Source organism: Perissodus microlepis, chromosome 23 (genome assembly GCF_051167445.1).
Source record: "Perissodus microlepis isolate ML-2025 ecotype Zambia chromosome 23, ASM5116744v1, whole genome shotgun sequence".
In the NCBI taxonomy this organism is placed as follows: Eukaryota; Metazoa; Chordata; class Actinopteri; order Cichliformes; family Cichlidae; genus Perissodus; species Perissodus microlepis.
The window spans coordinates 7510294-7536458 of NC_140482.1; the positions used below are offsets into that span (position 1 = coordinate 7510294).

The 26165-nt window shown below is 42.0% G+C and overlaps 4 protein-coding genes across 14 annotated transcripts in view; 2 read left to right on the forward strand and 2 right to left on the reverse strand.

Annotated features, from left to right (window-relative positions):
- Positions 1 to 6197, reverse strand: part of LOC146360907 (lysine-specific demethylase 6A-like) — a 36943-nt gene extending 30746 nt beyond the window's left edge. The window contains exons 1-2 of one of the 2 annotated variants that reach the window (XM_084922583.1): positions 5692 to 6197; positions 5490 to 5553 (exon numbers count right to left, since the gene is read on the reverse strand). In XM_084922583.1, the coding sequence (XP_084778709.1) occupies positions 5490 to 5553; positions 5692 to 5870 (243 nt within the window). In that variant the 5' untranslated portion in view covers positions 5871 to 6197. The remainder of the gene's footprint in view (positions 1 to 5489; positions 5554 to 5691) is intronic. The other variant, XM_084922584.1, reaches the window with a different exon arrangement.
- A 346-nt stretch (positions 6198 to 6543) lies between these two features.
- On the forward strand, positions 6544 to 11253 carry LOC146360908 (FUN14 domain-containing protein 1). Of its 2 annotated transcripts, none has more exons than XM_084922586.1 (5): positions 6544 to 6781; positions 7195 to 7363; positions 8986 to 9061; positions 9556 to 9690; positions 9974 to 11253. In XM_084922586.1, the coding sequence occupies exons 1-5, from the start codon at positions 6559 to 6561 to the stop codon at positions 10049 to 10051; spliced, it is 681 nt and encodes a 226-aa protein (XP_084778712.1). In that variant the 5' UTR covers positions 6544 to 6558; the 3' UTR covers positions 10052 to 11253. The 2 variants fall into 2 exon arrangements, with proteins under 2 accessions (XP_084778712.1, XP_084778713.1); XM_084922587.1 differs by having other exon boundaries at positions 6671 to 6781; positions 9556 to 9684.
- A 296-nt stretch (positions 11254 to 11549) lies between these two features.
- On the reverse strand, positions 11550 to 15000 carry cenpl (centromere protein L). The gene is made up of 5 exons (XM_084922585.1): positions 14909 to 15000; positions 13868 to 14039; positions 13516 to 13770; positions 12858 to 13430; positions 11550 to 12775 (listed from the first exon to the last, which is right to left on the reverse strand). Exons 1-5 carry the CDS (start codon positions 14926 to 14928, stop codon positions 12701 to 12703), a joined length of 1095 nt encoding a protein of 364 aa, XP_084778711.1. The 5' UTR covers positions 14929 to 15000; the 3' UTR covers positions 11550 to 12700.
- Positions 15001 to 18583: 3583 nt separating this feature from the next.
- LOC146360910 (peripheral plasma membrane protein CASK-like) overlaps positions 18584 to 26165 on the forward strand; it is a 50104-nt gene continuing 42522 nt past the window's right edge. For 6 of the 9 annotated variants that reach the window (XM_084920359.1, XM_084920361.1, XM_084920356.1 and 3 more), the window contains exon 1: positions 18585 to 19757. In XM_084920359.1, the coding sequence (XP_084776485.1) occupies positions 19693 to 19757 (65 nt within the window). In that variant the 5' untranslated portion in view covers positions 18585 to 19692. Of the gene's footprint in view, positions 19758 to 26165 lie in introns of all 9 variants that reach the window. The other 3 variants (XM_084920355.1, XM_084920354.1, XM_084920357.1) reach the window with 1 other exon arrangement.

Genomic DNA, 26165 nt, shown 5'->3' on the forward strand with positions numbered 1-26165 from the left:
GTTTACACATTTGCCCAACAAGCAAAAGATCCTCTGTTCAATCCCAGGAGGAGACACAAATCCTTAAGGATTGTGTCAAAAACAGCATCTGGTGTTTAAAAAAATGATTTTATTATTATATTTAATAATACAAATAAACAGATCTGCTGAATCAAACTTGTGTAGCAACTTGCTGTTTGAACATTTGACCACAATCATCCCCCCCCAAAAAAAATCATCTTTAATAATGCTGCATATTTACAGTACAGTGCAATAGTAAGTTAAACTAAAGACGCAGCCAAATGATTTAATGGCAAACAAATGATCGATGACTTGAGTTCAACATTATTCCACGGTCAGTCTCAAAACTCCACTAGAAGACTTTTTAACCTGCTTACAGGTCAAAGTCTTTTTTAAAAAAACTATACTGTTTGGGCTTATAGACTTTCTTTAACAGGATAGTAGGCGAGACGCACAGTAAACGGCCTGAGGGCGGATTTGAACTTGGGCCTTACGGCACATAGGTCACCTGCAAAACTCAGTAAGCTAAACCAGCAGCCCAACAAAAAGAACAAAAGCAGCATGCACATAAATAAAAACATTTTCCGATTTATTTACGTTTTAACTTATTATTGGTTTTATATGAGTGGTACAAACATTTATGCTAGAGCAGCCAGGTTAAAACCACCCATATCTGGAACTTGACAGGTATGATTGCCTGGTCAAAAACAGCAGCACTGTTGCAAAATTAACAACTTTTCATTTCCCCTTTAGCGCCTAAAACGAAGAAGAGCATACTCAATTGTCTGCAGCAGTACTCGTGAATGAGCCCTGTGCACATGCATAGTGTTACCCATATAGAAGCTGTGTACTACCTGATGGTTAAAAAAATAAATACATTGATTATTTAACCTACATATGTAGTTGAACTCACAGCACAGACATGGTCTTTAACTGAACACCTCCGTCAGCTCAGACTAATGCAGCTTGATTCCATAAAACATGTGCACAGATAAACACAGCTGTATTTTAATCTGCACTAAATGTGCCATCAGCTTGAAATAAGCGCCAAGCCATCACTGTGTCACATACAAAAATATCCAAAACAAACTTCTATTTTCAGCTAGTGCACGACTTAATATAATGTGCGAACTTGGTCAAATAGGGCTGTGCAATATGACCAAAATCTCATATCCCGATATAAGAATTCTATCGTCCCGATAACGATATAAATCACAAAAATGTAACATTTTCTGTAAATTCTGTGAATCTCGGGCAGCTCGTCTTGCGGGAAGTGTTTCCAGCTGTGTGTCATGTAGCTGGAGTCGAGTGTTTTAACCGATGCATGAAACTATACATTTTTTTTAGACATAAGTTGTAAAGACCGCCGTTTTCTTTGTGAGTATTTATTACACGGCGTGCTGCAGGGAAAAGCCTGTTCTAACATTTAAGTCTACGGTTTATTTTTTAGCACCTGGCGGCTCTTTTTTGCTTCTCATCTGTAAATAATCTGCTCTTTCACGTGATTCAGTTTATTTTGAAAAGTCTCAACAGGATCTTGAGCTTTATTGTGAAAGGTTTATGTGGAACATAAACAAGCGGACACGCAATGCTGTTACCGTCGTTGTTGCTAACCACAACGCAACGCATAAAAACAGGCGCTTGTCCCTCCGTAGTGTGGTTATATAAAATATAAGAAAGAGAGAACTTTAAGAAATTAATATAGCCACTACAGTGACCATCAAAACGATGAAAAAATATTGCCGTAAACGGTTTATTTTGCGACACCACGAAACAAACGATAGCGTAAAATGAAACGATAGACATTTTTATATCGTCATCCGATATATAAATCGTTATATCGAACAGCCCTATGGTCAAATACCCAGATAACCTACCAAAGCAGTACTATGGAAGAACCTGAACGTGTTCAGGACTATGGAGTGTGGCTCCACCCTGCACAGATAGCCACAAGTTGGCCACTTCTCTATTGTCAGATATTGGCATACTCTTAATACCATAGTATTTAGAGTACCTCATTCATGCAGGGGCGTATGACATCATTGCACACAACCTTGCCAACAACTGAACTGACCTGCAGTTGCTCAAAACGGTATCATTATGTTAATATTATTAACATTTTTATAGCATTCGGACATTCTTGTGAAGTACCTGTACTTGCAGTACATTTAATTTACTGGAGGGAGGGTGGGAAGAAAAATTCTTGAATGGTTTTTACAATACAGCGGGAAGATTTATTTCTGTCACTTATATTCTGTTTCAAATAATATCACCAGCCTTTATGAAAGTGATCCTAGAGCTCAGGCTTCGGACTGCTCTACATGCTCAATTTTAAACATTTTTGTCACAGTCTTGCTGCTGCCGATGTGTCAGAACGGGGGATATTCCTTAATATGGCTATCATAGCCAAACCTGTTGTTCTAACATTCTGCAAGCCAGTCAGAAAAAGTTCCCTTAAAGGGAGGGTTAGGTTGGAGGTACTATTACCTGTTTCAGACTAAACAATTCTCAAGATAAGATAAATAAGGACAATCATGACCTGCGATATATGCAAAGCTACCTCTTACAGCCCAAGAACAAACATATGGAACTGGAATGAGCATAACAGACCCACTTTTGGCATTATTCATCATAAGACCAAGTAGTTTGTGGACACATTTTTACTCACTCAGTGGAAATACAAAAAGCTCTAATAGAGACAATCACTCATTACATGGCTGTGAAAGATGGGGCTGGAATTACTGACTGATAACGCATAGTCTTTTTAGTAGCTGTGGGTACTGAGTGATTTGACGCTAGAGCAACCTTAATGCGAGGCAACAATGAGCTTCCACGGCCAATATCTCAGTTCAGGTCTACAGTTATCTAAACAAATGTCCTACAAAGACTTAGTGGCAGAAGTGTGGGATTCAGCTTCCAAGTGTAGCATGAATGGTGGCTGCTTTCTATCCTGCATCCATGCTAATGACTCAAACAGTATGTAACAGTCAAACAGCATGTTAAATGTCTGCAACTAGCATTATTTAAGTTAATCCCTGTGGGAAAGAGCTGTCCTCTGTAAATGACCTTAACCATTTCAGAGCGGCAGCACAGCCAGCGCCTCAGACGCAACATAAGAAGCGTCCAAATATCTAGCTTTCACGTGAGTGTGTGTGGACTGAGGAGAGCACATGAACTCCACCCAAAAAGCCATCAGCCACCCCACTCGAAGACCCTCCTTGCTGTAAGCATCTTGCCAACCGTCGCACTTAAGACACAGAAAAAAAGCACACACCAAAGCTGAAAGTTTCTCTTCCACCTAGTTAGTCTAAATTTACGTCATTGCTGTCCGATAACGGGTTGTGATACAATGACCTAGTTCTGTCAAGCAACGTTAAACCCACTCCCATCCACAAGTAGACCTAGCAACAGCGCGAGCGACACGACCAGTACAAAGTGCCAGACAGGGCTACTGTTCTGAACTAATAAGCTGCAAGTGGGAATGGAGATGTGAAACCCACCAAATCATTCGCATGTATTCAACGCAGAAAGCAACAAAATGAGTGAACATTGCTAAAGTGAGCAGCTCATGAGCCCACCACATATGTGTTTGTTTGATGATTATTTTTGGGGGGAGTTGAGAGAACTATAAGGTAACCCCAAAACTTGTACTTATTTTCTGCATGGACAACAACGGTATCCCACATGCAACTCTCAATCTGGTAAAAATTTGCTCCAATGAACCATCTGTGCATTACAGCTATAAACCAACTTAAATCAACTGCAGTGCTGTCAAACCTTACATCCACATGGGAAAAGTTAACAGATGCACAAGTACTGGAAACTAACAGTATGCTACAGAGGACCCTGCATTAAGGGTCCCTTCTAGCTTATATAAAATGTTTCTGAATCATGTCTGTTGGTTGTAGACAGCAACAAAGACACAGCTAACACTTTAAGTTAGCTGGACTGGGACGCTGTCTATGGATACAGGGCAGTCTGTCAGCATTATAAAGAAAGACTGTGTTTATAATGCTGTCTCCCAATAATAAAAGGCACAATATCACCTGTTTAGCCCCTGAAGCTAAAGCTATTTCCACAGGACATATGACCAAACAAGACTCAAAGCATACATATGTACCACACTTAAAAGCAAATGCACTTTGATTCAAGCATTGTGCATTAATTGCCTTCAGCTTGGAAGCAGGGCACTTGCGTTCTGCTGCTAACGCGAAAGGAACACTTCCCAGGCATCCCACACCACCTAGTGAACAAGATTCACGGACCCCCCCCACCCACCCCGAAAAAAACCCAAACAAAAAATATATCACGAGCTGTCAGCAGCACTGTCTTTCTCCCCATCTTCCACAGTTCTGCGATGCATTCAGAAGAGAGAGGGCTTTGCTCTTTGTTAGCCAAGCGACATGTTAGGCACACAGGTAGACTGTGCCTGTTCAACACGCAGCTTCGAGAGCACATGCAGAGTCCAAGGCAGGGCCAATGGAAACTGTAAACAAAGGACCGTGACACCACCTAGGTCAGCGAGAGGGACACGTTTTTACGGAGGGCCGAGACCCGTGAGAAAACCCGAGCCACGCTTTAGCGAGCACACGAACGGGTCCGAAAAATATTCACGGCAAATAGGTTATATAGCTACCAGTGTCACTCCGCCATGTCCCGCCATCTTGGACAGGCAAGCCAGCCATTAACGTTACTTGTAACGTTTGTCAACTCGTTCACGCGGACACCAAACACACACGCACACACAAATGAACACAGCAGGCCCCCCGAAAGTGTTTTAAATGGGCCAACGCAATGCCATAAAACACCCCAGACTTTGCCAAAGACGAGACGAAATGCAATTGCTACGGGCACCAGCTAACCTTACCAAATAACGTCAGTGGTGCACCCCGAAGAAAGCTACAGCCTTTCCGTTACTCCCACCGATGTTTTCGCGACATACGAGTACCAACGTGTTTGAGGTTGGGTGGGAGGGATATCTTAGCAGCTACAATTACACAATTTCAATGTGACATAAAACTTTACTCATTATAGTGCAGCACCGTTTCCAGTATGTGTTACACAAATCCGTGACGACGTTGTCTTGGTAGTGGTACAAGTACACGGGGCTGTATGGGATAGCTATCCAGCTAAAGGGGAAGGGCGGTTTCCGAAAAAAAAGAAAAAGGAAAACATTAACATATGCTAACTTTACGGGCAAATGAAGGGAGCAGTAGCTAGCCGGATACACGGGCGGGCCAGCGAGACGGCGTTAGCCGCAGGTGCAGGGTCGCTGTTCATCGGAAGAGGGTAGCTAACTAGCGAGCTAGCTGCCTGGCTAAGAGGGGCTGCGGCTAGCTGGCCTTGGTCTCCGTAGCGAGAGGGCCACTCAGACTGGCTTGCCACTTGAAAGCAAATTCACCGCCATGCACGACTAATGACAGATTCAAGAGAGTCCGGTAAACCCGGGTGCTGCTCGGTTGCAAAATACATCCAGTTAGATTCACTACCTTCATCAACAGGGCCTTCGTTCTGGCGCCATCTTCATGAAGCTTCTGAAATCCAAACAGTGAGCTGCAAGCAGAAGACAACACAAGCAGCTCAGTATCACTTGCAGAGCGGCTCGAGGACAATATCGACATGCAAGGCAAAATAAAACAATCAATTTTCAAAGTGTGCGTTCGTGTGAGTGCATGGGTTTACTGTTCCGACCTGTCGATCCCAGCCAAACTATCCCTCTCCTCGGCTGTCAGTGTCGGAAAGTCCTCCTCTGTTTCACTCGCTTTTCCCGCCGCCATTTTCTTTCCCTCATCACCACTAGAAGAAGCCGAGCCGAGACTCCGAGCAGCAGCGCAGGCAGCAGCGGCGAGAGACACACCGCACGATTGCATGGAAAATCGCGACGCGGGGACGAACGGATCGCTCCGCCAAATCAAAGAAGGAAAACTGAAGGGAGCGAAACGATCAAAAACTTTTCTCCGGGATGAAAAGATGCGATTCGATGTAGTAAATCCTTTCGGGGGGGACAGAAGCGCTCTCCGGGTAGCTCCTCAAACGTCACATTTTTCATCACAAAGTGGTATCGTGCAGCTATTTGAATGCAAATAACTGAGTACAATATCCAAGATGTGAGTATTTGACAAATAAAACGGGTTTCGGCCGCGAAGATAAAGTTGTTATAATTGTGTCACCCAAGCGAACCCACGCGCCGCTCTGGCCACGCCCTCTCCCCCCCTCTCCAGCCAATGGGAGCGCGTGTATACCACCATATGACTTCCCTGCTATACTATTCTTTTATCTGAAATATTCGTGTTCGCTCTGCAAAACCACTAATTTTAAAAAAAATCCACCCTGATAAAATATTTAAAAAAATAAATACAGATTTTTTTACGTGGCTCTCTTGTGCATGAACCATAGCACTGTTTTCCCGACAAATGCTCTAATTTTCACACGCTAAGACATCATCTCATATTCAGTAATACATATTGACACATGAGTGTCAGTTTTCGCTCATAGATTATTTAAAAAGTGACTGCGAAGCATAACTCTTTCCAATCCTGTCAAACCACGCGACTCTTTATGCACCCAACCCTTATTTTTATGACGTCTTCACAGTCAGACTTGCAGAGCTGCTGCATTTTATCAAATAAAGTTGTTAAACTGCTTGAAGCCCAATCAAGCAAAATGAAAGCATTTCAACTGACGTGGCAGCGGCATCATAATGTGGGCGTGGCTTATCTTTGTCAACATCCTGATGACATAACTAGTTTCTCCAAAATGGCGACGGTGGATGAGAGAGAAGGTTAGTGTTTTGTTTGTTAGAAATGACCGTTGTGCGATCACAATTCACATTTAAATTCGTTTATTTTTTTCTCCATGAGCAATAATCGAAAAGGTACAAGGGCTTTATCGTGGCTCATACGTGCTTTTTGGTCTCCGGTAGCAGAACCTTCGCGTCCAGGCTGGAAGCCATTTGACGCTAGCCAGCTAATGTTAGCTTCCAAACTCATTTACATAGAATAAGCACCCTCGGAGCCTGTGGAGGCTGAAGTGGTTTTGTAGTTAGGAGGACTTGAAGATTAAGTTTTGTGTTAATAGGACCACACAGGGTGCAAACAGTTCCTGAGCTATTAGAAAATACACCCTGAATGTAAGCGAGGTGTAGCATATGCACATTGTAGCCCTTTAACTTTGTATTTCACTCCAATTTCATAGCGGGCCAGGACGACCCAGAGAGCGAAGATGAGGTTTATGAGGTTGTGGACCTGACTGAGTATGCCCGGAGGCACCAGTGGTGGAGTAGAGTGTTTGGGAACAATTCCGGCCCCATTGCTGAGAAGTACTCCGTGGCCACTCAGCTCATGATGGGAGGAGTGACTGGATGGTAAGGACTCGGGGTCTGTGTTCTCACTGGGACATATGTGGATCCAATTGGTGTTTAACACAGTAGCAAATGTTGGGCTATTTTGAACTTGGGACATTAATATGCAGAGAAATAATTAATGTGAGAACACACCGCTTACTTGTAGAGCTGCCATTGCTAAACCAATAAAATGATTGAGTGTATACATTAAAGGAAACTCTGTATGCTTTTACTTCCAAACAATATGTACATATGCTGTTAGAGTGGCAGGTACTGTCTGTGTAGGTTCTTAATCGTCTTTGCCATAGTTTTCTACAGAGCTTGGAAAAAAGAAGGCAAATGGTGGAAAGAGCTGGGTATTTGACCCCACATGAGGTCTCATAGTGGTTTCACCCTTCATTGTACTGATTGGGCCTTTTTTTACACTTTGGCTGGAGTCGGATGTCGTTGATCCACAATTGATGACTCGTGTGATCGATAGTCGGGCAACGACCTTCAGGTCCACCTCCAAAGGGGACAAACCCCCACTGGGGGTTAATCGAGCGTTCCAGATTAAGCCGGAAGTTGGGATTTCCAAGTTCCTAGTTGGCATTTTCACCTGGAACGCCCCCTGAACTCAGATAGCCGCACCAAACCCGAGTTAACAATCCAAGATGGCAGCACCGAACTGAAGAGTAATAAAACTTTTAATCTGTGCTGCCCCTGTTGTGTAATCGTGTATCTGTTTTGTTTTGTGTTTTTTTTGTTTTTTGTTTGTTTTTGTTTTCCACGCTTTTCTGACTTTACTACTGGGATGCACTATCTTGAATTCGGGTTCCTGGAACACACCATAAACACCCGGGACTCTCCACAGTTTGTTTTTAGAACTTGATGAGTGGTGAAACGTCATAACAAGCCTTAAGAAGTCCAGTATCCCTTTTTTTTCACACTCTCAAGAGTGGTGGGAGCCACAAGCCAATGTGCTCCCAAGTGCTGGCCCCAGTCTGAAATAAATGGCGAGGGTTGCATCAGGAAGAGTATCTGACATAAAATCTTTGTCAAGTTAGATCATGTGGATCATGAATAATGAGATTCATGGATGTAGTGAAGGAGGACATGCAGAAGGTTGGTGTGACATACGAGGATGCTTGGGATAGGGTGAGATGGAGAGAGTTGATCCGCTGTGGCAGAAAAAGAATTGCGGTTAAAGATTCATAATGAGATAATGAGGTCGTTGTATAAGCAGTGCCCAGCCTCCAACTACTAGTTTAAGCCCACTGGTGAGAGCAGACATCCCGAATAATAATAACAATAATAATAATGGTCATCTGTGAGCACAGGAGCCCCGGCTGCCTTTCTGTTTACATGGGGTAGCCAGTCAAAAGTAGCTTGATTTAAATGAAGGGTGAAAAGCTTAAATAGCTTTTTTCCAGGCAATAGATGAACTGCAAAGCCTTAGTAATGATTCAGTAAAAGGACTAGATGTTGCAGTCCCTGATAATGCATTCCTTCAAATGGAGAGAGTCTTGAGGGATGGCTACTATGAGGAAAAGACACATAATGACTGTTTTCAAGTATGAATCAGGCCCAGGGAAACTGACATAATTGATTCCCCTTTAAATATTTTAAAGGAAATAACCCACCCTTTCTCTTAACACTTACAGGTGTGCAGGTTATGTCTTCCAGAGAGTTGGGAAGATAGCAGCTACTGCTATTGGTGGCGGGTTCCTTCTTTTACAGGTAAGAGCACCGTAATGCTGTGATTGTTTAGGCTTAGTCGTTAAATATTTAGCAATTCTCCATCAAGAGTCATAGAGAAGTACGTGCTTTGTAAGATTAACATAACTCCATTGACAAGTGAAGACGCCAGCTGTACGACATGACACTCAGCTGGTCCCCCCTCTCCACCACAGAAAGGCGAGCATTGTGTGTCAGCTGGCACTAAATGGACACAGGCCATCTGGACACTTACAGGGTGCTTCAGCTCCGTCAGTAGCATTATTTTGTCGCTTAAAAGCATTCTTCATTTTGCAAGTAGATTAAAAGCCCGGACACCCAGATGACTTGATTATCAGGCTGAACACACAAAATAATTTTTTAAGATGATGTCAGAGGCCTACTGTGGACACATGCTTCCAGAAAGGGATTCTGTCCTTCAGAGTGCAGAGCTGAGGCAAATATGAAGAAGGACAAAGTAACGCTCATCAGTTTTGTTTTGTTGTCTGTTTCTGCAGATTGCCAATCACAGTGGCTACGTGCAGGTGGACTGGAAGAAGGTGGAGAAGGATGTGAACAAAGCAAAGAAGCACCTGAAGAAGAAGGCAAACAAAGCAGCCCCAGAAATCAACACATTCATTGAGGAGGTAAAGGTACCTGGAACGAAGCTTGCTCTTTCTTTATTTCTTGCTTGGTTTTTTGCTCAAGCTAAATGCAATCTTCCTTTAATTTGTATTATTTCAATATGGGGGGGGGGGGCATGTATTGGGGTCCATTCCCAAGCCAGCAGTGCCCTCTAGTGTACTCGCCGAGCTACTACACCTAGTAGCTGTGACACTGCAGGCTCAAGGCAAACCAAATCAGATGTTTCGAGGTGCTGGGGTCTGTTTTGTTTGTTAGTTCTGATTTGACTTTTCCCTCGTCTCTCCTCTGCAGGCGACAGATTTCATAAAGAGGAACATCGTCCTGTCCAGCGGGTTCGTCGGCGGCTTCTTTTTGGGATTGGCCTCCTAAAGGCCGCCGCACACACTACAATCTCCATTTACTGTGAATCATCACTTTCCATCGCTTACCTCTCTGCTCCATGTGTGTTTTGATTAAAAGTGATCATGGGGAATTATGTTGAACACTAAACCACCTGTTCTGAATCAATCCTAGCTTGCTATTATCATTCGAGTGCTCATTTCAGAGGATGTGTGTGAGGTGGTGGGTTGGTAAGAGGATCGGGGGCCGTCGGATTGTACTGTGAACGATGCTTCCAAAAGCATCAAGCTGCTACAAACAAAACTTGGAGTTTCTTTTGTGTTTGCTCGTGCAAATGAGACTGTCCCAAGTGTTTGCCAGGTGGATTCTGTGGCATGTGTGGGCGCCATTGTAAATATATAGCCAAGCCCCTTTTTCAGAGCTGTAAACAGACACACACACAAGTAAATATTATATAAACAGTATGGAAGGCGGCAGAGTGGGAAGGTAACACCAGCCCCCAGTCTGGTGCCTAGTTGTGTTTTTTTTTGTTTTTTTTAATTATTATTAGTATAGCTGTACAGTTTGTCGGGGTCACATGCCTTTCAAAGCATGCTGGCAAACCCAGTTATGTTGGTCACACTGACTGGAGGGGTAAAGTAAAAAGGTAATTTTCCACTCTGAACTGGAGTCCATGCTGATAAAGAACACATCATTAGTAAGTTTAATTTGTGAAGCATTAACCCCCCCCCCCCCACCCCCACAGTTTGTTCCCTAATTCCCAGCTCCACAATGCCCTTAAATGAATGTTCGAGCATCTGCTGTGCCCTAATTACCACCATCACAAGCCATATGCCCAAAGAGACACTGGTCCAGTCGTTACATAGCATAATGGAGCTGCAATTTTGACTCCTACACCCTTGCTATTGTCGTCGTGCATTTGATGGTGTGTGTAGCATTAACAAACAGCGATGCTGCTGTGTTGTGCTTCATCATGTTAATCAGCTATAGGGGAGTCCAGTTATCACATGTTGCTTATTGTCTTTTGGGTTTTTTTGCCCTTTCTACTGGTGCAATATACTGTAATGTTTTAGCTGGTTTTTTGTTTTTGCATCCAGCTGGTATTTTGTATGCTTATGTTTGTATTTAATATGATTTTGATAACTCTTATTTTCTGGTTTTATGTCTCCTTTGAAGTAAAGTTGCCCTATGCTGTTTTAAATGATAGTAACATTAAAAAAGGATGCTTTTCATTTAGCCTTTGTTGTTTTTAAGCAGTCTCAACAGTCTGGCTTTATGTCTTTGCAGTAGCTGGATTGATAAAATCTTAAACCTCAGTCAGACTTGACTGCATTTATCAGTTGGTGGTTTTCACTATCACCCGGGCTCTCTGCTGTAGCCTTGCATCAAATTGTTACCTTCCTACTTCAGTAAGAGAGATGATCAGAACTGGTAATGAATGCTGCAAAAATCTTATGAATTTGTCATTAATATATTTATTTTAGCACTTTGTACTCTCAGTGGTTCTGTGAATGAAGGAGGCATATCAAAGCGAAATACATTTATAGATTGAATATTCTTGGTGATTAACAGCCAACATATAGATAAATCTTATTTTATAAAGCAACATTAGCAGAGTAAATCAGACATGGCAGCTAGTTAAGACCAAGCATGCAGACTGTAGCGTTATTCAGTGGTGTTATTAAGGTCCTGCTCACCATGTGCCACTTGTATTTGTTCAAACATGAGAACTTACATGAAATCCTACTTCGCAATACACCACCACCCCACTGCAATTGTTGATGGTGTTAAACTAAATAAGATAATTGATAAGAAATTCATTAACCTTCTAAAGGAGCCAGATTCTGCCTTATCTAATTTACCTGCATGTGTAATATGTGCACTGCAGAGATGGATAATAATGATGTCCTTATATGGTCATTTTAAAATAATGAGGTCTCTGTTTGCTCCTACATTTAGTTTCATACATTTGTTTCACTTTAAACTCCTAAAAACGATCCCAGGTGAGCACTGAAGCCCCACCCACCTGGTGTTTAAACCTTCTGTTATAAAGAGCAGCCAAGCAGATTTAAGTTGGATTAAAGGGCAGGACAATGGCGTTGACTCCTTTAGGTCAGGGGCTACATCAAAGCCCCTGACCTAAAGTTACTTTACAAAGTTACTTTACTAACAATAAAAGCCAAAGATCTCAGTCACGCAGAAATCTAACATCTGCTTAGTTCCACCTCTCGTTGTGACAATTTGCATTTTTTTTTTTTTAATATCACTTGGTTGAAGCTTGTTTGGTTTTTATTTATAACTATAAATGACAAAAATATACAAAGAGGTGGACATGAATAAACATACAATGTATTTACAAGAAGAGCTGAGCGAACAGACAAGAAACATTCAAATTTTATCCTCAATTCTTCATAATTACAAGCACAATCCTCCCTGTGCTGAGCTCCTGTAACATCCCAGATATGTAATATGAAAAGGGGAAAAAATAAATTAATTTAAAAAAGCCAGAAGCCACTAGCCTGTGGTGAATTCGTGTAAAGAGGCTACACTGTTTGTTTTTGCTCATAAAAGAAAAAAAAAGAAAAGAATAAAAGCCATATTTGTTATTCCATAACAGGTTTTGCAAACTGATATTGCAGAATTTGCATTTCCTCTTGCTGCAAAGTCATTCTTTTGTGCTCAGATGGGCATTTTGAGAAGGGCACACTCTGTCAGCAGTGATAGGGTTGTGAGGACATATCTGCTGTTGGACATCTGAAACAAAAGTAAACCAATATTATTAGCAGGTTCTTCTTTCATTAAAAAAATAAAATAAATAAAGCTCTGAGGGCAGTACCTTGATCCTGCCGCTGAACTTGGCTGATCCCAGTGCAGATGAGACCTGACTCAGGCGTCCTGCTGACAGGTCCAATCTGAAATGCCTGTAGAAGTGGCTCATTAGGCCCTGCATGAACCTCGTCACCTCCTCGATGTCAATGCTTCTTGCTGTCTCCTCCTCCTCCCTGCTCTCCAGTGAAGGGATCCTCACACTGTTCCACAGCTCCCACGCATCTTGAGGGTTAACTGTGTAGGTGATCTGCAACGGTGGCTCAACCGGAAGAGTCCAAATCATTTTGAGATGCTGGATGCTGGACTCTATGTGGCAGTTAGTCCATAATGCCGCTAGCCACTGCAGGCAGGTCTGGTTGATTTCCAGAGGGCCAAAGCAGCAGTCAAAGGTCTGCTGAAACCAGGATTTAACCAACGAGGTGAGATTCTCAGCCCCACGGCTGCCAAAGAGCGGCAGACAGGTGAAGTCCTTCGGAAGCGAGTGAAGATATTCAGGATTGCCATTGATGCAGGTCAGCCAGCCGCTCCACACCAACTTCTGCGCCTCATCCTTCCCTGCAAACACCGGCTTTGAATGGATCTGTGACGGGAAAGAAGACAGAGTAAAGCCAGCTCATACTGTGCCTGAAAACCTTCTCCCTGCCTCTACAAACTCCTGTGCTTACCTGTACGAGGACCGTCTCAGCATCATCGTCCGTCTCTCCCAGCCCCTGCACCACAGAGAAGGAAACTCTGAAGCTGGTCTGCACTCCCTCAACCTCCACTGCCAAACCCTGCTGCTTCTCTGCAGTAATAAATGCCGAAAGCTGCCTTGAGTAGCTCCTGAGCTGGGTGTGTCTGAACTGGTAGAGCGGTGTAACGTACGATAGCTGCCACTCTGTCTTCACCAGTAAGGCCAGATCCTCTGGATTCACCTTCTCCTTTACCAGGGAAAGAGCAGAATGCAAAGGATGGCGATTCCATGTTCTGTTCTCCAGATAATTAATATATTTAGAAGAGAAACTTGCATTGACTCACGGTGATATTGTGTGACTTTGTTCTTCTGCTGGTGTTGAGCCTCCGCGCTGTCCATCCTGGGGTGTGGCCGAGCCTTGAAGCAGCGCCTAGGCAGCTGCGGTATGACTGTCTGTAGCTTTTACTTTTGCTCCTCCTCTGAGCCACAATGCTGTCGATGGGAGTCCTCACCACACTGAAAAGAAAAATTAGTCAATCAATACATGAATTTAAAAAAATAAATCAAACATAAAGCAACAATCTCCAGTTAAACTTGTGCTTTGAACTAGGAACACAAGTAAGGCTTTTGCAAAACCTGCACTTCTCATGTGCTTAAATACCCAATTTATTAGACTCATTATAAAACAAATTACCATTCATTTCATACACAAACACCATTTCTAAATGTACTATAGACGCATTATAGCCACTGTGTCAACACAACGTATTTATACTCAACAGACTGTGTACGGATGTGGACTTATTTTAAAGGTCAGATGCTCCCCTGTTTTAAAACAGCAGCAACATGTCAAAAAAGACCGAGGCAGAGCCAGCGGGCTAATGCTAGCATTAAAAAAAAGGCAAACTATGTCCCGATCCTGTTTGGGCAATCCATTCGTGTTTTTAGAAACCATGGAGTGACATTTAAAGTTAAACTTTACACAGACTGCGCTTAACTAAACACACAAAAGCTTCAGTGCCCACTCCCTGCCACTTGTTTCATTTTGAAGGGTGAAAAAAGGAGCTACGACTGCAAAACGTAAAAATTTGATTTATTTCAGTTCTTTGATGTGTAGGAGAGAAGCCGAACTGAAAAGTAGAGGTGAAAAAATCCTAAAATGACAAGTTTAACGTTGTATCAAGCCCGTGCATTTCATTAAATGCAAAACAACATTAAACCACCTAATTGCTGAATGTTGAATGGTGTTGGGGTCTCCAACGACGGATGCCGTTAAATAAACCAAAATGCGTCGTTGGACACATTGTTGCCATTTTCTACAAAGCAACTGCTTTGTAGAAAATAGCATTTGTATAGTGTAATAACGACAAAGGTAAACTTTCTACCTGTTTTGAGGTCGCTCCATGTCTCTGGCTTAGCGACAAAGGCTAAAAGAAAAACCGGAAACAAATTTGAACATCGCGCTTTCACAGGAGCCTGCGCGGTCAGACTCAGCCAATCACATTTACCCAAACAAGAAGTGGGATTTGTAGTTTTTTCCCCCTTTCACAATTTATCGAAATCTAAAACGTTTTAATTTTTTTTAACTTTATTTAATTTACACACACACACATATAATTTATATATTTATATATTTTTTTAATTATTTTTTTAAAATTGTATATATTATATTTTTTATTTTTACATTTAGCCTTTGATGGCTTATTACCGAAATACTTGCTGTGACTGATATTCTGAGTGGGAAAAAAAGCAATTTTTACAGAGGAAAAAGCCAATTTTTTTTAATTTGAATATTGATGAGAAAAATATTAGAGATGACATATTTTAAATTCATATAATACATATATATACATACATAAAACAGGACAAACCCTGGCTGATTGGGACCCACACCCAGTTTCACACCTTGGCTCAGGCGATTAGAGGATCATCAGGGGGTCCTTTTGTCCCTCTGTGGGGGGATACTCCCACTAGGTTTAAATCTGGGACTCCCCACCATTTCACCTTAGAACTGAAGAAGCTTCTCGGATGAGAGGTGAAACGTCTTCAAGCAACTTAAAGAAGTCCAGACACTTTTCTTTGCAAGCTCCTTTGATTATTTGAGATTAAAAAAATTGCTGCGGTGGAAAAACTATATTTATATATATATTTTTTTCATTTTGTTTTGTATTGTTTTCACGAAGCAGCCATATTGATTCAGTGAATTTGCAGTTGATGCCTAATCTAATTATTTATTAGATAACAATCTGGAAATACATTGAAATTTAGCTCAGAATCACAATATGATCAAATAAAACCAGGAGGTGAAAAGACAGAAGAAATATTGTGACTTTATAATGTCAATTTCTGCCAAACTGGTAATTTTGCAATGTTGAAAAATATTCTGTTATTAATATTTTTAAATATATCAGCTTACTTAGTTGAAAAACCTGAATTCTTATACGTTTCCCATTCCATAGAATGGAAGTTTTACTGTAACTGTAATATCAATCTGTGTAAATAAAATAAAACCAAGTTGGAAAAAAGAACGTGGCTGGCATTTCTGTTCAAACACCAAATAAATTAAGACTGCATGGCTGGAATGTAAGAATTGAGTTTCTGTTATAGGAGGAAACACTTAAGGCACTTTGTGTTGAAGTGACTCCTCTCCTTTTGCTGGTTATTGCTCCCTAGGGAAGAATATGGAGCTGGAAGCATGTAGCAGTCTAAGCAGTCCAAACCTTGTTTTCCCTGTTTCCCCTTGCACTAATTCAGCTGACTGATGTCCCACTTTTTCTGCGCTGAAGCATCCTCCTTCATATCTTTTTTGGCATGTTATTCTCTACATTACACCTCGATGCCAAGAGGACCGAGCAGGATTGTAATACAATGTTATACAGCTGATTTGGTCTAAATTATTGATGATAAATCTATGTCAGCCTGGAGAGAAACAAACGGTTCTCTGAAAAGCACAGCTAGTCAAAACGGTTTAACCAGTAGGACTGAAAATAATGTGTGCCAGGTACACATGAAATTTAAAGGTGAAGGTTATTTTTCTGTCAAAGCTATTAAGTGCAGGGCTGTCTCTGTGTGTGTAGTGATGGTTTCAGGGAATTCATGCATGTCAGTGCAACCAGATGTATAGGAGTGTATAAGCGTATGTGCATTTTTCATGAACTGCCAGTTTCACATGCAACCACCATAAAAAATATCCCCTTCCTTGTTACTATGGAAACAGAGCTCTTGTCTTTTTGTCATGTGTGCCGTTTTCCCTTTCCTTTATCATTTTCCTATTCATCTCTCTCCTTTTATTGCATACTTTCCTTCCAGTCTCACTTTTTTCCCCGAGCTGTGTGTGTGTGTGTGTGTGTGCATCAAATGGAGGGTTGTTCAGAAGCAGACAGTATGATGACCACATCAGCAGCCAATCGGATTATCAGTAGCTGCTGGTGGGCTTAAGCCAATGGGGGAAGCTAGCAGGTGATGCTCGAGGAGAAAGGATGCAGCGGCATGGAAACCGCAGAGGGTGCCCTGTGAGAACAGCGCCCTCTAGAGGGGGGCTGGCCGTCTGAGTTCATTATTTTGCTTTAGTGAAGTACCTCACCCAAACGCTTTTATTTTTTTCTTTTCAACCCTCAGTTGTAACCACTTTCATGCAAAGGTAATTTGTAATTGGAAAACATAGCTCTGCAATATATAAAACAAAACGTGTCTTTAAAAAAAACAAAAACAAAAAAGACAACAAAATAAAACGGGAGAATAAATAATAGAAAATTCGCTTTTTAACTGTGATTCCACAGAAGGAACCCCCCCCCCAAAAAAGAGGACATATCTCTCAAATATATGTTTTAAAAAATAAAGTAAAATATAAAATTTCTTTATATTTCCAAGGAGCCAGACTTTTAAAATGGTCTTAAATAATAGTTCTCCAGGCTTTTTTCTTATTTTGGACATTGTCTGCCTTTGCACTCATTTTCAGTCTAGTCCTTGTACCAGACCATTTTCACAGGACTGTCTTTTGTTTGTTGGTTTGATAAGCCGTTTGTTCCAATTTCTTCAGTTGAATGTATGAGAAATATTACATGCCTCTTAATAATAGTATTTTTGCAATCTGGAGGTTCCCAAAAAGCTCTTAGCTGAAAACTTGGCACATCTCAGCTGTGTCCCAGTTTTTTTGTTTGTTTTTTTGGAAACTGGACTAGTGGAGAACAAAAGAAATGGCAAAAAGGCGTCATAGACAAGCTTGTTACTATTGTACTAACTTTGCCTCATATACTTACACATGTAGTAAATGACTGCATACATTTTCCAAATGATTCAAGATTGTTGCAGTTCTCTACGTCATATAAAATCCAGTGCAAATAGGGTGAATTAAGATGGACGTCTTTAATAAACGGGATTTGATCCCTTTTTTGCATCTTTGATTTGTTTTACAATAAAAGTGAAATTGGATTTTGTCAATTATTTATTAATTTATTCCCCTTTCCCCCTCATTTTCTCCTTGGAACGATATCTCCTTAGGGTATTCAAAATGGAGCAGTGGGAGACATAGGCCTTTTACCATCACCTCTAGGGGGCTTCTCCGCCCGTCTTTCCACACCTGAGGAGACCTTACCTGCGTGTCTGCACCGGTTGAACCCGCACCTGCAAAAAGCTTACGCGAAAGTAGATAATTACGCGTTAATACTTGAACTACAGTGCTGAGGATGCCCATTTGAACTGAAAAAAGCCTTTATTTTCGCTAGTCATCTAAATTCCACAGAGGAGAATTAGAGTACACATCAGTGGCACAATCTAGCGGTCACTGTCAGATTAATGAGATAATGCAAACGCTATGCTGTCCATCAGTTTTGCTGAGAAACCTCCCGAAAGACCCATGGGAATTTGGGAAACACTGAGGACAGCAGTCACCCACGCTTAGACAGCGATTGTGAAGTATACGGTTTTAATCCCGTCGCTAGCAGCCAGGGTGTGGGGCGTGAGTCCTTAGTGGCAGATGAGATTTATGGAGAAATAAACTGTTCGAAATGATGGAGAGAAGAAGAAGGGAAAAAGGTGGTGTGTGTGTGTGGGGGGGGGGCTGACGTAAGGTGATGAGGTTTGGACGGTCGACGCCTGCGCGGGATACACTGAATGCAACGGTTGGAGAAGAGATTAAGGAAACTGCGCCTAAATCGGACCCCACAAAACGCCATCTTGGCTCGAGCGACGCAAGGAAAAAGACGGGAATCCGGGGCCCGCTTTCCCTGGCCATTTCGGCTCCGGTCGGAACAGTTTCCCGGGCGATAGACAGGGAGGGAGGAGCCGGGCATTTCTGGAAGTCGGAGAAACAACCAGTCAAAGCCAGCCAGCCTGCATCTGATCCAGCGAAAGAACTGGAGCAGCGGCGGACGTCGGCTCGGCTGTGCTGGAAGACGACATTAATTGAACAACCTCGAGCACAGACGGCGCGTGTAGCAGCAGGAGCAGTCGTGGACATGAATGTGAAGGTCTTCCATTTGGGCTCGGGAAGCTGAAGCGTATTGTATCCCGCTCACGTTACGGTTTTTTCCCCCCTTCCTCGCTGGGATAAGCTGTCTGTGATACACTGGGCGTGCACAGCGCAATAACGGAGGGAGCCAACCTGTGATTTCAGCGACGGCTAAGCTCACATTTAAACCCAGCTAGCAAACCGTTCTTTTTTTTTCCGAGAGTCTCGTTAGCTTGCGGCGAAGGGGAGCATCTTGGTGGGTAAGGGGAAGGCATCCGTCGGATGCTGCTGAGGGGGGACTCCTGTGCCCCGGCGACAAGCACCAGTAAAGATACAAACCTGAGGCATGCAAAGAGGGATGTTTTTCTGCACACGAGCGAGGAAATCTCCACGCCCCAGGGTCTGCTCTGTGGCTACTGTTTAGCTAGCTCGCTGGCTAGCCCTTCTACCAGGAGAGTAGCTCGGGAGAAGGTGGGGCCGCGGAGTGACAGCCTTGGACGCCAGCTAATGTGGCTAGCCGGCTAAGTTGGGCACACGTTCGTTTTTCCCCGTTTATCACATTGTGCCCGTGTGTGCGTGTTTGTGGTTTAAAAAAAAAAATACAAAGTGCGTGTGTGGACTGGCACAGCTGTAAGCCCATTCAGCAAGAAATTACGTTGTCATTGATCCCTTCGGAGCCCGTGGTGGGATATCTTGAGGAGAGCATCCTCGTTTACCTGAATGACCATGGCGGACGACGACGTGCTGTTCGAGGATGTATACGAGTTGTGCGAGGTGATTGGCAAGTAAGTACCTCGCGCACTGGCCTCTCATTTACCCACACAGGTACAACGCAGCTGCAGTAATTTGGCTGGGGTCTGTTTTTATATGCTGACCCGCACATTTTTAAGGTGGCAGTCCACTGAGAGAAGGGGGTGGGAGAGTTAGTCTTCAATGTGTAGAGCCATACAAGCTTGACATACAGTTTTGTTAAAGTCCTAAAAGAAGTGAATAAACTAAAGTGATAATGGTCGCAGTTGTTAACAGTATGGCTGGGAATGTGCTCAGTGTTTTTGCTCTGTGCATGCACTAATGCATTTATTCCAGCTGGCTGGGGATTGGGAATTCCTAATTGGATGATCGCCACACCTGGAATGTGAGCTCATAGACTGATTGGCCGGACACTTTAAGAATTTGTCATGTTGAGTTTTCAGTGGAAGGGGTACATTAAAAAAACAATGTGGTGAAAAGTTTGGGGGGTGGGGGCGGGATTGACAGCCCTGCCTACCAGTCAGTCCCCTCCCCCCTGCAGGCCTCCACTCTGTGGAGATCTGAGGGTCCATTACGGCTGTTGAGGGGAGGGGAGGCACAGACCCTCAGGCCTTTGGTTTTAATCCTGAAAGTTCTTGTTGCCTTGGTCACTAATTGGTGGGTGCTCCAGGACTACTGCCTTTTAAGGCTCAATAATGGACAGTGTGGCGAACAGTGCATTTGATGTACTTGAATGGACGAGGGAAATAAATATGGGAAATTGAGAAAACTTGACTTGATCAGACCTAGATCACTCATTTTGTGTCTTCTATAGACTGTTACTGACTTGCCTCACACTACAGTTGTCAACCTACCTGTCACAGTTACAGCACAGCCTGCACAGAGTGCCTCATTTTCAGAGGTAAATGTATATGTGCACGTTATCTTCATAACTGGGGTGTGACTCCCTGCAGCCAAAAGCAAACACTGAGGGAGTGCGCCGAGCTGTTGTACAGGTATGGTCACACAGCGCAGACAGCTTATACAAAGAGCAGCAATAGTCAGGGTATATTTTAAGCTTTAGGAGGAAAAAGTGTATTGGCACCAAGAAGACCATGAAATCCCACTTATCCAGCGAGCTCTTTTGTGAAACTGCGGTTGATAGATCAAGTGTGTTGAGTCCTGGCATCTTGGGATGTGTTGCGGGGGGGCGATCATTTTTCCTCAGCTTAGAGCAAGAGGGAGCGGGGGGTGCTGAAGCTGATCAATGGAGACAAGTGGAGCTGGGAATGTGATGGCCCTGAGGCTAAGGATATAAATAATGCCAGCAGACATTGCAGCTCGCTGCCTTCTTCCACTCTGTTTTTTAACCATATGTTTTATTGCCCACATTGTGATTGGTAGCCGAGCACGTGGCAAACGGCCAAGACTTGAGGATGCTAATTACAATTTCAGTTTTGGAAAAAGACAGCTGTCATAACAAAACGAGGTGACCTCATAACCAGCCCTGCGCAGCAAGTCCCGGGTTTGATTCCCAATGCATGTCACTTGCCTTTTCCACACTTTCCATTTTTCTTTTTGTTGGCATTTCATTAGGTTCAATAGAATGACAGCACCCTGTCAGTGAAGGACTCCTCCAGCCTCTCACTATGTTTTTTTCCCCCTGTTTTTTCACCTCAGATTAAAATTCCAGGAAGTCTATTTTTGCTTTGAGTGGATGTCCGACTTATCTGTTCATCAGTGAGACAATCGTAGGCGAAGTTCTTTGGAATAACACATCAGGTCACACGAGTGGAAGTACTGTGATGGAATGATGGAGTAATGGAATATTTTCCAGTGAATTATCAGTAATTAGTTTGTTTTTTGCTTCCTGCCATGTAACAGAAGAGCTGGGATGGTGATTTGTCTCATTTAGTGATATTTGCTGTGCTGTATAGACACATGTCTTTTCAAGATACGTAGATAAACCCTTAGATTTGGCCTGACACCTTTCAAACTAATATCGTTGTTGTTGAAATCTTAAAGAATTTGAATGGGTAGCATTTGGAGCACTGGGATAGCTTAACCGTTCTATAATAATCTCCTCTAAATTCAGATTGTAAGGTCTTGTTGCAGGTTAGTTCTCCTGAAAGGTGGTTGGTTAGTTCCTGGAGAGGAAGGTTTTGTGTAAAGCTGTTGATAAAAATTCGGGGCTGTTAATCAGATCTTAATTTAATTTCAAATTTTTGGCTTTTAGCAACAAAAAAGATGAGAGAATCTGGAGAAAGCAGTCAGTCTTTTGTATTTATTCTTTTAGTCTGCTCTCATTTAGTGTTGTTATAAAGAAAGTGGTGTTTTCACCCCTCCCTACAAACCACAGTTTAGTTCCGCTCTAGGCAAGATGGTGGAGAGAAAGAGAGAGCCTTTGGCCAGCACAGTCTATCCAAAAGAAGTAGAAGTCGTAAAATGTTTATGTATTCCAACCCATGGAAGGTTAATTAAAAGTTGACTGCAGCTTGATTTGTGTTACGATCTCCCCTTTGTGCTCAGTGCCATCGTTCTCTTTGCAGGCCCACTGAAGTGCGCTAGTCTGATGCCACCTTGGCCTCTCGTTGCCCCTGTCTGCAACAACAGACATGATTTATCGGATTTGTAGATGCATGGAAACAAAAAAAGAGATGAATATGCTGGTGTAGCATTGCTATAAAGAGAAGCTATGATTGATGTTTACAATTCATGCATGTGTGTTCATTCACCTCCTCGGTGGTTGTTCTAGCCTTATTTCAGTAGAGCGAGGCCAGACAGGTCAGGTGTCAGCTGCACTTCAGATTACATTAAGTGAAAGGTGACACAGTGTGTTGACCAGGCACAGGCAGTTCCACCCTGCTTTTTATGTGCTCTTTATTTGTAATTTACATAGTAAACATGCTATGAGCATATTGCAGTAACAGCAGGCCTGCTTTTCACATAGCTGAAGCATCAGCAATGAACTGAGGCAATTGAATCCCTTTCTGTCTGTAATGATTCTGTTTGAATAGGACTGAAGTTGTTGAAGCACTATTGGAGTCACAGTGCTCTTTATTTCAGCCCTCGGGTGCTCATTAGGGCCAAGGATATTGGGATGTGCGACTCACTCTGAACCAATGAAGTGATCAGTCCTCTGGCTTATTCTGAGTGAGATAATTAAATTGCTTGGGCGACATTTAGATCTTCCATTTTCATTGATTGTTTTATCATTTTTTTGTGGTGTAATGTTGCTTTCTCCCCAGATAGATGCAACATTTGGCATACAAATGTTAGACAAGATGCTTTGCTGCTGGAATCCCAAATTGTTTCGTTATTAGGATTTGCTTTGGTTTGAAGTACGTAAAATGGGCTGTCACCTGGGTGAGTGTTTAATAGCTTCAGTTAGGTTTAACTAACAAAACTGATCAGGCACAGGTAACATTAATCCACTTTCAATCAGAAATCACTGTAACTCATTTGTGTCAAATGTGTGTGTTTTAACCAGTCCATCCCTCAAGAAGACGTATCAGAAAATAATTTAAAACATTTGGGACTGTACATTAGGTGTGTCATGATAACGACAATATTTTAAGGTGAAATATTGGTATTATGTCATAATGTGCACATTATAATAGCAAATAAGCGTGTGATTGTTCTTTTTTGTTTGCCTTTGTACACTTGTGTTGTGTAAATAATATGCTGTAATATATACATTGGTTGTACATGTTTTTCTGAATGGTATTTGTCCATAAAAACAAGCAGACTACTTTAAGAAAAGTCTAAAATTTGTCTGCAGTCAAGTAATCGTGTAGGAAAACATGCACAAAATGTAAGGCAGACATGGATATAACAACTGGCTACTAAATCATAAGAAAGCCATATAAATGATATAGTAGCCACCACCAGTGCTGCTACTTGTGCAGCAACAACATTTATATTTACGAGCAAAGCTGGCAGTGATGTGATAATAAACGTGCACTTTGAGTTGCACAAAAAAAAGAGTAAAGCAACTGAATTAATTTTGTGCTCTAATAAAACTAAAATCAAAAACATGAATATATATTAGTTTCAATCAGTCTTTGTCAAAATGTTAAAAATTTATAAATTACAGCCTTTATGATGAGGTTTTGGTGGAGATTTATTGAGAATTGGGACGTGTACATGACTTACCATGAAAGTTGTTTTTGCAGTTAATTTCTAATGCTCTTGCACAGAGTGGGTGATAATCCGGTCTAAGTCTGACGTCATTAGCTGCGTCCGGGCCCAAACTCCGCTGCAGGTCCCAAAGTCAAACGATCACTAAAGCATTACTGAGAGTTGAAAAACTGTCTAAATTCCTTCATCTTTAATGAAAATGATCAGTGTTGCTGCTTTACCAGGTGCAACGATTAAGTTTAACATTCAGGCATCCATGAAAACAGAATTTATTAAATTTAATGGAGTTAGAAGTTAGCAGGGTGTTAGCTTGCTAGCTTCCATCTAAATATAATATACCATGTTCTGACAGAGATTTCTGAAAAAAATTAAACGTACAGCTCTGCTATCACTTCCAACATAAATTAAGATAGGAAAGTAAACAGCAGCGACGTTTGTAGGGTTACTGAAGTTGGACTAGCTGGTATATAATGATGTGCTACATGATCGCTAGCAACACAGTTATGTTAGCATAACATTAGCACAGTGAAGCTGGAGGACGAACAAACTTTTTTTCCACTCGATAAAAGCCAACGTGAGGGTTCCCGATGGTTAGGAACAAATGTACTCACATGGCAGGATGCTGTAAACGGACCAAACTTCAGTCAGGAGAAGAAGTAAGATAATCCATCCACAATACGAGGTTGGTCATTAATGTACTGCTGCATGGGCTGGGCTGTAGTTGCATCCTAAGGTTTTAAAAACTGAGCTTTAAAATTATTAGCGGTAATAAAACCGAGAGAGGCCGACAGTGATCACTGACTGTTTTTAGGGGCTTGTTGAGAGAAAATAGAACAAGTTACAAAGTATTAAAACATGTTTAAAGCACAATAGCCCTATTAAACGCAGGGTAGTTTGGACCCGGAAGCAGGATTCAGCACGTCATCACTTAAAGACCGGATAGCCTCAAAGTTATATCACGACAGTTCAAGGAAATTTGTGAAAATGACACTTGTGGTCATATAGAGTTAAAATAGAAAAATTGCAATCACTAATGTTTTATCTGTGATCGCATCTTGCAAGTTGCATTGTTTATTAAAACAAACAAAATGAAGGGAAGTTGTTGCCAATTGAGCTGCTGTTCACCGATGACAGACTACTGCTGATTTGAAATGTGACTTTATTGCCACAAGATAGCAGCAGTAGCATTATGATGCAAAAGTAATGACTCATCTATATTAGGGCTGCCACAAACGATTATTTTGATAGTCGACTAGTCACCGATTATTTTTGCGATTAGTCGACTAATCAGATCATGCATCCATTGGACATAAAACGTACAGCTTATTGCACCAGCATGCGTCTGCTCTTACGTAACTATCATTAGCTTACAGCTTTAAGTGTTTAAGGTATGTGCTAACTAAAAATAAAGGCAAGATGATAGTTTATTAAATTTTAATGAAATTTGCAGATTGTTTCGGTGAAGTTTAATAAACTCCTTGCTATCTAAAATATAACAGGACACCGGAGTATATTCTCGAGCATTTCACACTTCTGATAATCAGCTGTCTGCTTGACGTTTATTCAGCTGTGTAAAAACTATAACTTTAATCTCAGCCAAACCGATTTACTCAGGAACAAATAAAATACTGAAAAAAAGCCAAACAATAACATTTTTAAGTTATCTAAGTGACTTATTTGTCACCGTTTAACCTGAGTAGCAAAAGACGGCGATGGGTTTGAAAACGATTTGTCCGGAGTCCGGGGTTCTCACCGGCTCTAGTGAGCTTTGCCCCCAGCTAGCTATCGAGCTAGGGGGTAACAGACGTCGGAGCGCTTTTCGAAATATGTGGTGTCTTGATAAATTGAGCAGATATTTGAGGTTTACACAGTTACATTCTCACCTGAAAATATGTTAAACGTTTATTTTGTGACCCAGAAAGAATAATAAGAGTAATATTAACACTAACTAGCTACCGCCATTGTTGGAAACTGAGCTGGGCCGCGCTATGAATTCTGGGACAGAGCTACTTCTTCTTCTTCGGGGTTTAACGTCAGCTGGCATCCTTGTACATGCAGTGCTGCCATCTTCTGTTTCGTCCGTTATTACACTCTTAAATCCTACTACTTATTCCTGCGTCTTTTGGGATCTTACAAAGCTTCAAACGACACGTCGATTATTAAGTGAGTCGTCGACGTAATCGTGACTAGTCGACTAATCGTGGCAGCCCTAATCTATATATGCAGTGACGCAGCACAAGCCAAATGTATGTATGTTAAGTATAATGCAGTATAAGGAACTTAATCTTAAAGTGAACATGAAACACTACACATATAAAGGCTAA

Bases quoted from the DNA above. Each gene is read 5' to 3' on its own strand.
- LOC146360908 (XM_084922586.1), top strand. From the start codon at position 6,559: ATGCACCCAACCCTTATTTTTATGACGTCTTCACAGTCAGACTTGCAG. The intron at 9,062-9,555 runs GTAAGAGCACCG...CTGTTTCTGCAG, and splicing joins GCGGGTTCCTTCTTTTACAG to ATTGCCAATCACAGTGGCTA. The intron at 9,691-9,973 runs GTACCTGGAACG...TCTCCTCTGCAG, and splicing joins CATTCATTGAGGAGGTAAAG to GCGACAGATTTCATAAAGAG.
- cenpl (XM_084922585.1), bottom strand. From the start codon at position 14,928: ATGGAGCGACCTCAAAACAG. The intron at 13,771-13,867 runs GTGAGTCAATGC...TCCCTGGTAAAG, and splicing joins CAAAGTCACACAATATCACC to GAGAAGGTGAATCCAGAGGA. The intron at 13,431-13,515 runs GTAAGCACAGGA...TTCCCGTCACAG, and splicing joins CTGAGACGGTCCTCGTACAG to ATCCATTCAAAGCCGGTGTT.